This window comes from Pituophis catenifer, unplaced genomic scaffold (genome assembly GCF_029215685.1).
Source record: "Pituophis catenifer annectens isolate HBS135680 unplaced genomic scaffold, rPitCat1.0.hap2 SCAF_17, whole genome shotgun sequence".
NCBI lineage: Eukaryota > Metazoa > Chordata > Lepidosauria > Squamata > Colubridae > Pituophis > Pituophis catenifer.
In genome coordinates, this window is record NW_027256897.1 from 6,974,430 (window position 1) to 6,986,883 (window position 12,454).

At 42.2% G+C, this 12,454-nt stretch overlaps 1 protein-coding gene across 1 annotated transcript in view; it reads left to right on the plus strand.

Annotated features, from left to right (window-relative positions):
- Positions 1-7,576: 7,576 nt before the first annotated feature.
- The window catches only part of ATP6V1G1 (ATPase H+ transporting V1 subunit G1), a 5,850-nt gene continuing 972 nt past the window's right edge, over positions 7,577-12,454 (plus strand). The window contains exons 1-2 of the mRNA XM_070955481.1: positions 7,577-7,701; positions 11,253-11,353. Of these exons, the coding sequence (XP_070811582.1) occupies positions 7,620-7,701; positions 11,253-11,353 (183 nt within the window). The 5' untranslated portion in view covers positions 7,577-7,619. The remainder of the gene's footprint in view (positions 7,702-11,252; positions 11,354-12,454) is intronic.

The window sequence follows — 12,454 nt, forward strand, 5'->3', positions numbered from 1 at the left end:
CAATTGTATGGACAAGATGTCCAAAGTTGCAATTTGAGAACCACACTGACATGATGTAAATACTATCTTTTTAAATGTCTTTTTTTTTTCTTTTCTTTTGTGGGAGGTTTGTTAAACCATTTGCCATAAGGGACCTCATTAGGGGCATAAGGAAGTACAGTTTTATTCATTTTCCTCCAGTTATGCATTGCCAGAGAAAGTAAGTGTCATTCAGATCCGGTAATTTGTTACTTAGCGCAGAAATGGAATTTTGTCTGCTCTGCTTGGTTGGGGGATTTTAAATTATGCCCAGAAGGAACAATGATTTAGTAAGCTGTCTTTCTGCATTTAAGAACACCGCCTGGCTGGGTTCTTCCGAGAAAAGAAAAGATAGAACGAAGCACGATTCTCCTGAATGGAGAATATTCAATTTATGGAACCTTTTTTTTTTTTTTTTTAAAGGTATCGTTCAGGCCAAAATCACATCCCTTGCCTGCCGACTATAGCTATTCAACCTAGTAATTTCTGCTCGGACAAAAGAAGGAAATTGAATAACCGTGTTCTCCGCTTTGGGGGATTCGTTTCATTGGATCGAGCCCCCTTAACGGAGGATTTTTTTTTTTAAAAAAAAGATCAATATTCAATTGAAGCCAGAACATTTCCTCTTTTTTTTTTTTTAGGATTAATGGATAAACACTTAAGAAAGAAGCCGTTTTCAAAGATATAATTACAATGGGGAGATTGTTATACGCAGATGGGAAGATTTTTTGACAGTGCCCACTTATGGAAGAATTGTTGGTGAAATGGACAAAACTTGAAACTGACTTCTTTGATTAGAGAAAAGACATTGTCTGCCTTTATTGGGGAATGGAAAGCTCTGGTAGATTTTTTTGTGTAAAAAATGAGGAAAAAATGCAACATTTTTGGATGAGGAGACAGGATGGATTATTAAAAAGAAGAGTTACATGTTGAGGGTTTACTTTGTTCAGAGAGAGAGGTTAACATATATTTGATTTTATAACTGCTGTGATGAGTATTGGAATCTCTTTCTTTCTTTCTTTCTTTCTCTTTCTCCTCTATCTATCTATCTATCTATCTATCTATCTATCTATCTATCTATCTTTCCTTCTTTCTTTCTTCTCCTTCTTTTCTTTCTTTCTTTCTTCTCCTACTTTTTCTTTCTTTCTTTCTCTTTCTACTTTCTCCTCCTTTTTTCTTTTTTCTTTCTCCTTTCTTCTGTTTTCTTTCTTTCTTCTGTTTTCTTTCTTTCTTTCTTTCTTTCTACTTCCTCCTCTTTCTTTCTTTCTAATTTCTCTTCTTTCTTTCTTTCTTTCTTTCTTTCTTTCTTTACTTTCTCCTCCTTTCTTTTTCTTTTTCTTTCTTCCCTTTCTAACTTTCTTTTCTTTCTTTCCCCTCCTTCCTTCCTTTTCTTTAATTTTTTGCCTCACACTTTTTGCTGTCCCTTTGGTTTTTCTTCTTCCTTACTTTATATTAGTTTCTATTTTTTTTTATCTTCTTAAGTTTTAATAAAAATTATAGACGGAAGACAATTGATTGGACCTCAATAGATGGCAGCATTGAGCCAACCCAGCTGATCTTAGGAAGCAAAGTAGAATCAAACCTAGTTAGGGGCTTGGAAAGGAGACCACAAGGAGATCTAGGTTGGATATAAAACAAGAGATCACAGAATGTCCATTCTCCGGCAAAGAGAACTTCATGGGTGTCCATCAGGACACCAGAGTAGATCCAATCTGGATCGGTCACCGGGACCAGATGTTTAGTCTTCCAAACTTTTGGACTCGTGCTGGAGCCCAAGTAACAGAATCTCTGGGGGAGCTTCTCCCTGAGGATTGGCTCTAGCACAAGTCTGAAAGTTCAGAAGTCTAAACCTCTGATCCTGATTGGATCCCGCGACATTATCCCGGAACAACTAGATTCCACCTTCATCACACCAGAGTAGAACTTCGTGTGAAGAGACATGACCCAAATCGAATTGAATCAACTGCAAATCAAATGAAGTTGAGTTTTTCCTGGTCCTTGCTTGGAATGCTGGGATGCAGGCTTGGGGGAGCCGATATTTTGGAAGTGTACGAAGTTAGCACCCACCCCTCTCCTAGAAAAAGGAGATATTTTAGGAAATATTAAAAAGGGCAGAATATTTCCCCTAAAATTTCTGCTGGTTCGAATCTTACCAGGCTCAAGGTTGACTCAGCCTTCCATCCTTTCTAAGGTAGGTGAAATGAGGACCCAGTTTGTGGGGGCAATAAGCTGACTTTGTATAAAAATATACAAAAGGATGAAGGCTATTGCTTAACGCATTGTAAGCCGCCCTGAGTCTCCGGAGAAGGGCGGCATATAAATCAAATTAAAAAAAAAAAAAAAAGTGGGGAGGCAGAAACTCAGCAACCCCCCCCCCACCTTTGTCAATGGGCCATTAAGGCCTGGGCCAGTCTATTCAACATAACAAAGATCTACCTCCTTCAAGCAGAGCCATAATAGGAACTGCCCAAAGCCCCTTCATTACATCATCACCCAGCAAGACTCAACCAAGCCTAGGACATAGACAACCTACAAAGTTACCCCTGCATAACCCCATGGGAGTCTGACAACCAATCAGCTCAAATTCAAAGCCCAACAGAAGGTATAAATCGCTCTCTCTCTCTCACTCACCCATGTGCCTTTTTTTGCCCAGGACCTCAAAACCATCTGGTCCTGTCCACCAATAAATCATCTTTCCAATCAGCCACCGGGTTTCCAGTGTCTTCCTCCCCACTTGGAACTGAACCCAAAAGGATATTTCTCCCAACAATTACACCAGAGTAGAACTTCGTGTGAAGAGACATGACCCAAATTGAATTGAAACAAATGCAAATCGAATGAAGTTGAGTTTGTCCTGGGCCCTGCTTGGAAGCTGGGATGCATGTTTGGGCGAGTCGATATTTTGGAAGGAAGACCAAAAGTTTAGGATGCTCCTTCTCCTTGAGGATTGCCATTTCTTCCCAACTCTTCCCTTTTCCCCCAAACACATTTTTTTCCCTCCTGGTTGATCCAGGAAACCTCTCTCCAAGACCTTCTCTGAACTACTTTTGTCTTCGTGGAAAGCAGCATTTTATTTCTGGATGACTGGTGAGTTGCTATGGTTATCTCAGCAGGAACTGAATGAAACCTGAACGAAAGGTGATTCTGTGCAACACAGATCCAGCTACTTGCGTCTCGCTTCGTCCCAGGTGTGACTCCGTGTTTGGTCTTCTCAACATCTCTGCTCCAAACACCTCTTTCCAAGTTTGGGCTCCCAGGGCTTGAAGGAACCATGAATACAGCCTTGTGGGAAGCCACGAAACATAGAGTAGATGACATCTCACCCAACCCAGTAAATCCAGATGAAGTAGAACCCGTTTGGGGGAGTGAAGAGGCATAGATGAAACACAGTTTGGGTTTCTGTTCTCTCCCCCCCCCCCTCATTTCTGCTTGAAGACGGGTTTCACAGCACTACAACCAAAAAATGCAGATAATGTGTTGGGAATCTGCAAAGCTATTTTCCATTGTGTGCAAAATGGGAAGTTGGGGAAGGGAGCCTATGTCCTCTTCTGCCCGTATACAGACAGATAGAAGGTGATGGCAAAATATTGTTCTCCGCCTTCTCCTTTCTCCCTGCTCCTCCTTCTTTCTGCTCATTATCTATCTTCTTCACCCCCTCATCTATCTACTCCTTATTTCCTGCTGATCATCCCTTCCTCCTCCTCCTCCTTTCTCCTTCTTTCCTGCTCCTTATCTATTTTCTTCACCACACCTTCCGTCTACTCCTTATTTCCTGCTTATTATCTCCTCCATCATTTCTTTCCTGCTCCTTATCTATCTTCTTCACCCCCTCATCTATCTATTCCTTCTTTCCTGCTCATTACTATCTCCTCTTCCTCCTTCTCCTTCTCTCTCTCCCCTGTTCATTATCCATCTTCTCCCCTTCATGTTTCTCCTTCTCCTTCTACCTTGCTCATTATCTATCTCCTCCCCCTTTTCTCTTCCTCCTCCATTTCTCCTTCTTTCCTGCTCCTTATCTATCTTCTTCATCCCATCTTACTCTTTCTTTCCTGCTGATTATCTTCTTCTTCTTCTCCTCTCCCCTGCTTATTATCAATTTTCTCCCCTTTTCATCTGTTTCTCCTTCTATCTTGCTCATTATCTATCTCCTCCCCCTTTCCTCCTCCTCTTCTCCTTCTTTACTGCTCCTTATCTATCTTCTTCATCCCATCTACTCCTTCTTTCCTGCTCATTATCTCCTCCTCCTCCGTCTTCTTCTTCTCTCTCTCCCCCTGCTCATTATCCATCTTCTCCCCTTCTTGTTTCTCCTTTCTTTCCTTCTCATTATCTTATCTCTTCCCCCTTTCCTCCTCCTCTGTCATTTCTCCTTCTTTCCTGCTCCTTATCTATCTTCTTTACCCCGTCATCTATCTACTCCTTCTTCTTTCCTGCTCCTTATCTATCTTCTTCATCCCATCTTACTCCTTCTTTCCTGATCTTTATCTCCTCCTCCCTCTTCTCCTTCTCTTTCTCCCCTGCTCGTTATCCATCTTCTCCCCTCTCTTTCGTCTATTTCTCCTTCTCCTTCTTTCCTGCTCATTATTCATCTTCTCCTTCTCCCTTTCTGCTGATTCTCTCTCCTCTCCTCCTGTTTCTCCTTCTCCCGCTTGTTCCAATGTTCTTCAAAACAGCCCCGCTTGGAACCGAATGCTATGTGCCAAATCCTCCCTCCCAGTATAATCTGATTAGCAAGGCGATCACGCTTGGCTCTGGCTGTAAATAGGGTCATTTGTTATAAGCCTTTCGCAGAGCTTCTGGCTGCCAACCAATCTTTACCTTTAAAACATCAGGGGGGTTGTAGATCACATGGTGCAGCCCCAGAGTTTTGTGCTGTTTTGTGCTTCACGGGTCGTTTGTAAACTTCAGCAGAAAATGACCTTTATGCCATGCTTTTTAGTTTTTAGTCATTCTCGAGCATCGTTTGCAGATTTCCCCCCCCCTTCTCCTGCAGCAGCTGAAGCTGAGGCTGCTAGAATACTCTGTGCTTGCTTTTCACTTAACACAGCATTTACACAGCCATTAAAGTGTAAGTGAGGTTTATAGCTAAAGCATTTACTGTCACTCCTGTTAACACGGTTCCAGCCACAGTGGAAATTCACAAGGTTTAGCAGCTCTTTCTTCCCTTTTTTTTTCTGGCTGAGAATCCTGGCAGGCAGAATTTTTAACCGAGGAAACTTTGACATTATTGGCAGATAAGTCACAAAGGATCAGCTTTAGATCAAGTGGGGGATTTTTACATGGGAAATGGAAAACGAAGAGGAGGCTTGGCTGGAAAGGATCATTTTGGTGCAGGATCCAATCTTGGGTCGGTCACCAGGATCAGAGGTTTGGTCTTCAGGGAACTTCAGGTTGTCCTCCACTTATGACCATCACTGAATCCAGAATTTCAGTTGCTAAATGAAACATTTGTTCAGTGAGCTTCGCCTCATTTTACGACTTTTCTTGCCACTTTTGTTAAGCGAATCACTGCCCTTGGCAAATGAGTAACACGGTTGTTTGGTGAAACTGGTTTCCCCGTTGATTTTGCTCGTCAGAAGGTCGATGGTCGTAAGTGTGAAAAACGGTCCTAAGTCACCTTTTTTTCAGCGACGTTGTAACTTTGGCCACTAAATGAACTGTTGTAAGGACTGCCTGTACCTCTAAAAAAACTGCACACCGTTTTTTTCGGCTGCTTTTCTGAAAAGATGTGATTGTTGGATGAGCAGAGACAAAAACAGCCAGGGAAGAGATTTGAAGCCTGAGAAACAGGCCACTCGTCAGTCAACAGGAGGGTTGATTTACCACCAGCCATTCAAATACTTAGAAGGCGAGAGCTGGGCCACACAGGCAGATGACAGCTATTGATGTAAAAGCCAGGCATCCACACACCCCAATCAACATCTAAAAAGCCACACACAACCAGGCACTATATAAATGCCACACACAGCATAACACACACTCGGCTGGAGAGAAATTCCCTGAAGATGGGCTCTAGCACGAGTCCGAAAGTTTGAAGACAAAACCTCTGGTCCCAGATTGGATCCTGCAACAGGACACGTAGATTCGCCTTCATTTGTGACCGTTTCGGTCCATGCAATTGCTCAATACAGGAATTTAATTAAAGTATCGCGAAGAGGTAACAAGCTAACTATGCTACGTTGATCATTCAGATTGCATTTGCATCAATGGAAGAGAGTATTTGTAGCTCAGGGTTGAACTGCGGGGGGTCCCTGGTGCTCTCCGAATGCAATTTAATTGTGTAAATTTTAATTGGGCTTTAATTTAAATAGCTGGAGTTGAAAGTTATTTTAATGTGCATTTCGTTATCTCATAATTTAATTTAATTTATTTTTAATTATTTTAACTTTTATATTGCATGTTATTTTAATTCTCGGCTGTTCACCGCCCTGAGTCCCTTCGGGGAGAAGGGCGGGATATAAATTTAATAAATAAATAAATAAATAATAAAGGGCTGGCATAACCCCCCCCCTTTTTTTTGAGATGTTAGATTTTTAATTGTCTATGGGTTTTTAAATTTAGGCTAAAGTTGTGTAATTCTTTTGACAATTTTTAAATTTTGTATTGGGATGTTTTTATTTTGGCTGTGCACCGCCCTGAGTCCAGTAGGAGAAGGGAGGTATACAAATTTAATAAAATAAATAAAATAAAATAAATAATAAAAGACCATGAAAGCACAATGCGGCGGATATGCCCCGCTGTTTAATATTTTAAAATTCTATTTTAATAATAATAATAATGATAGTCATGATAAGTGATGATGATAATAATAATGTAATAAATATTATGTGAAATGCAATAAAACACTCTGACTAGGTGGCTCAGTGGTTAAGACCCTGAGATCAGAAAGGTCAGCAGTTCGGCGGTTCGAATCCCTAGTACAGGTCTCCTGGGTTAGACTAGATGACCTCCAAGAGCCCTTCCAACTCTACTGTTACTTTTAAACATAAATTTCTGTCTCCCATTTTATTTTTCATTCTATTTTTTTAAAATATATATGTGTGTGTGAGAGAGAGAGAGAGTGTGCATGCATACTTTGTTGCGGGGAACAAACCTAAGCAAATCAACTTTTGTATTTGATACATAAAACTTTCTTTGGAAAACAAACAGTACGACTCCTTTAAAAAAAAGGGGAGGGGGAGAGAGAGAAGAAAAATCGCGCGTGCGCAGTGAAACAAAAAAGGGAGGGAGAAAAATTGCGCATGCGCAGTGAAACTTTTCAAGCCTTGAGGGAAGGGGGAAAAAAAAGAGCGGGCAAAACCGTAGAGTTCGACTACGGGGTGGAAACGAAGCCCTGGCTCCCTTTGAAAACGCTTCTCCCGCTCTTGAGAAAGCCAAGGGGGAAAAGATACGTGTACTTACTCGGGCTGCTTCTCACGTGAGAAGGATTGTCCCTCCCGCTCTAGAGCGGCGCCCTCCAAAGGCACTTCCGCTATCCCTACCAATCAAACGACGGGACGGCCGGAAAGGGCGGGCTTTAGAGAGGCAACGAGTCTTTTTTTTTTTTTTTTGCAGTCCTCTTTCGGGGCCGCCGGGCACAATTTCCTGTCAGGATCGCCTCCGTCATGGCCAGCCAGTCTCAGGGCATCCAGCAGCTGCTTCAGGCCGAGAAACGCGCCGCCGAGAAGGTGGCCGAGGCCCGCAAGCGTGAGTGGCCCTCCTTGGCTGCGATGGGAGGAAGCGGGGCTCTTTCTGAGGGGCTGGGAACTACACCACCCATCGTCCACAGCCTTTAAGGGAGAAGGAAGGGGGATGTGTGATCTACAGAGCCTTTCTAGCCCTGCTGGTTTGGGAGCGGTAGTCCCGAAGGGTTTGGGACCCCCACGTCCAATCATCCCCAGCCGTTGAGGAAAGGGAGGTTCCAGAGTCACTACATATCCCATCATCCTGCGTGGGAATGGTCACCCATAGCCTCCCCCCCTCCCCGCCTGTTTTTTCTCCCAATTATGGTGGTCTTGGGCGGGGGGGGATTGGGGGTTGGTTGGACTACACTCCCATCGTCCCCGGCCTATAGAAGAGAGGGTTAATCTACAGTGTTTCTAGCCCTGCTTGTATGGGAGTGGTAGTCCTGAAGGGTTTGGGACCCCACGTCCAATCATCCCCAGCCATTGAGGAAGGGGAGGTTTCAGAGACACTATATATCCCATCATCCTGTGTGGCCTATGGTCACTCATAGCCTCTCCGCCTGTTTCATCCATTCGAAGAGTTTTTTCCCCAATTATGGTGGTCTTGGGCGGGGTGGGGGAATTGGGGGTTGGTTGGACTACACCTCCCATCGTCCCTGGCCCATAGAGGAGAGGGTTAATCTACAGTGTTTCTAGCCCTGTTTGTATGGGAGCGGTAGTCCCGAAGGATTTGGGACCCCACGTCCAATCATCCCCAGCCATTGAGGAAGGGAGGTTCCATAGACACTACATATCCCATAACCTCCCAGCCTGTTTCATCCATTCAAAGAGTTTTGTCCCAATTCTCTCCATGGTGGTGGTCTTTTCGGGGTGGTGTCGGGTGGACTACACCTCCCATCGTCCTCGGCCCATAGGGGGAGAGGGTTAATCTACAGCCTTTCCAGCCCAGATTGCATGGGAACGGTAGTCCCGAGGGATTGCGTCCCACGTCTCATCATCTCCCTCCCCCATCTTTTAGGAAAGGGAAGACGTAGAGCCACCACATATCCCATCATCCTGCATGGGAAGGGCCACCCATAGCCTCCCCAGAGACCTTACACTGCCTGTTTCATCTATTCAGGGTTTTTTTTATCATTTTCTTTGCATTATAGTGGTACGGGGTGAGGTGGGGGGGTTGGTTGGACTACACCTCCCATCCTCCCCAGCGTACATAAAAAAAACCCCTTAGGCTACCTTAAAACAAACCAGATCCAAATATGGCCCTGTATGGATGGATTCATGCCTTTTCCTTGCCTGCTTTTTAATGGGTCTGGGGTTTTTTAATTAGGTTATTGTGTTGTTGTATTGATTTGTGCATTTGGCTCATCAGTTGTGTTATTTACTGGCTTTTAATTAGGGGAGCTGCCCAGAATTGCACAGGAGAGATGGTCAACTCTACAAATTGAATCCACGAAGGAACTGATGCATTTCTGGATCGGAGCAATGCTATGATTTACTGATTTTGAGGGGGATGATAGAAGGGATTTGTCCTAAATTGTCTTTTTTTACAGAGAAAAACAGGTTGGGGGGTGGGATAGCATTGACTTGTCTGGAGGCTGCGTGTTTAGTTCATGTATTTATTAACCATCTCAAGGTCCATGAATCTGGAGAGTTTATAATTAAAAATAAACAGTAAACAAAATTAAACTTTCATTAAAAATAAAGAAAATTATAGGTAACATTAAGAGGAGCAAACCTACCACTGAGGATAATTGGTGGGATAATTATTAGCTTTGTGGTAGGTTTGTTTGAGGATAACCAAGAAACAGCCTCTCTAAAGACTTCATTTCTCATTTTTCCAGGTTTTAGTTACCCTGTTTGAAAGGTTTTAAGAACCACTTTAATTGGGGAAATTTCCCTAATGTGATTTTTTGCCGTAGCCGTAAACTTCCCGCATAGTTTTTCCTCCAAAGGTCAGGCTGCAACCACTTAATGCTGGTTGAGCTTTGCAGAATTTAATGGCCGGCATATCCAGAGGAAAGGTTACTATCATATATGGAATATTTTGATCAAAACCTAATCTTTGAAACATCTCCCCAAGCTATTCCCTAGCAGAGATCTTGTTTTGCATTATTTATTATTAAGAGAGCCTCCGATCCAAGGAAAGGAGACAAATTGGGAGATGGAGAGACATCCTGCCTTCCTTCTGAGAATAATTTTTGAATTTGGTTGCATAACTTACTTGTGTAAAACCAAATTTGGTTTGCAGACTTCCTGTGGTCTGCATAACGTCAGTAGCATACTGATAGTTCCCCGAGATCTACGGTGCATCAGTTTAACTTGATTAAAACAGAATTGTGAAAGTTATGGAGTGTTGGCGTATTTTTAAGTATCTGTGCTGGGAATTCAGCTTAGCTAAAACCGCTGGTTTTTAAATTGCATTTTCAGACCATGTTTGCATGAATTTTTAATATAGCGGTCTCTAGAACCTTCACCTGACATGACTTCAAGAAAGGAACTTAGTCTGGACAAGAACAATGGAGTCATATATCATGTGCTGGAAATGTTGCATTGCTAGGAAAATAATTCTGACTAATGTCAATGTTTTTAAGTCTTTAGTTAAGCCAACAATGAATGTTCAAAAACTGGATTGTCTCCACGCATCAGACTTGGTGTTTCCGGTTCTGTGGGCTAACTTTTCAGGAAAAGATGGAATTCTTAGAATTCTTTATTGGCCAAGTGTGATTGGACACACAAGGAATTTGTCTCCAGTGCAGAAGCTCTCAGTGTACATACAAGCAATAAGTGATAAATCATGATCATAGTCATCGTACAGATATATTAATCATAAATCATAAGATACAACAGTGATAGTCATAGGATACTAAATCAGCAATCAACATAAATCAGAATAGAATAGAATAGAATAGAATAGAATAGAATAGAATAGAATAGAATAGAATAGAATAGAATTTTTTATTGGCCAAGTGTGATTGGACACACAAGGAATTTGTCTTGGTGTATACGCTCTCAGTGTACATAAAAGAAAAGATACGTTCATCAAGAATCATAAGATACAACACTTAATGATAGTCATAGGGTACAAATAAGCAATCAGGAAACAATATCAATATAAATCGTAAGGATACAAGCAACAAAGTCATAGTCATACAGTCATAAGTGGAAGGAGATAGGTGGTGGGAATGATGAGAAGATTAATAATAGTGCAGACTTAGTAAATAGTTTGACAGTGTTGAGGGAATTATTTGTTTAGCAGAGTGATGGCGTTCAGGGAAAAACTGTCCTTGTGTCTAGTTGTTTTGGTGTGCAGTGCCCTATAGCGTCATTTTGAGGGTAGGAGTTGAAACAGTTTATGTCCAGGATGCGAGGGGTCTGTAGATATTTTCACAGCCCTCTTTTTGACTCGTGCAGTAGACAGATCCTCCATGGGAGGCGGGTGGGTAGCCATTGAACTCGTAATGATTTCAGCCTGGATGACTTTCAGAATACGACGTTATCACTTGAAATTAATCTCAGAAAAGCCTCTTTTCTGTTTTGCCCTCTGAACATTTTGCTTTTGTTTTTCAAACCCAGGGAAGAATCGGCGACTGAAGCAGGCCAAGGAAGAAGCTCAGGCTGAGATCGAACAGTATCGCTTGCAAAGGGAGAAGGACTTCAAAGCAAAAGAGGCTGCTGTGTGTTAAATTCTATGTTGGCTAATCTCTCTCTTCCTGTCTGTTCCTGTATTAGAATGGGAATTCAGTTAGGGTGCGAGATTCTTTGTAGTGGCTTCACTGCTCACTCCCCTGCTTGCCCCTTTGAGGCTCAGCCCTTCTCTCTTGCTAATAGAGATAGTCCTCAACTTACAACAGTTAATTTAGTGACCGTTAACGGCATTGAAAAATGCAATTTACGACCGGTTTTCACAGTTACGACCTTTGCAGCATCCCCCATGATCATGTGATCAAAATTCAAACGCTTGGCAAGCGATTCATATTTATGACGGTTGCAGTGTCCTGGAGTCTCGCGATCCCCTTTTGCGGCCTTCTGGCAAGCAAAGTCAACGTGGAAGCCGGATTCATGTTAATGACTACATTACTAACTTACCAACCACAAGTGATTCACTTAACAAATGAATCGGCAAGGAACGTGATAAAACGGGTCAAAACTTTTTCATTTACTCTCATTTCTGCGTGCTGTCCGATCATACCACCTATTCCACGCTATATAACATTTTGAGTCTACCTTGTCCTTCATTTCAAATGTTAGTTTGTCCATTTCCGAACAATTATAGATTTTTTGGATTATCAATTCTGTTGGCAGTTGGTCAGTTTTCCAATATTGGGTGAGTGCCAATCTGGCTGCAGTGACTGTGTGTAATATTAAATACTTTATTTCTTTCCTATAGTTTTCTTTAATCATCCCTAATAGGAAAATCTCTGGTTTAAGTTCTATTTTTTCCGATGTTATTTCTATTTGCCAAATTCTTACTTTTTCCCAATACTTCCTAATTTTGGGGCAAAGCCACCAGACGTGGAAGAAAGTACCCTGTGCCTGTTTGCACTTCCAACAGGTTGGACTTAAATTTGAATACATTTTTGCTAATCTTGAATTAACAAATGTCTCACTTAACCACAAAAATGTTGGGCTCCGTGGTGGCTATAAGTCAAGGATTGCCTGTAATTTTCCAGTTTCGAGTTTCGCCCCCAAAATCATCTGATCTCTTCCTTTCTGAAAGGATAAGAATTCAGTCTAGGACTTTGAGCGTTAAATTGGCTTCTGCAGTTTGGGGAACT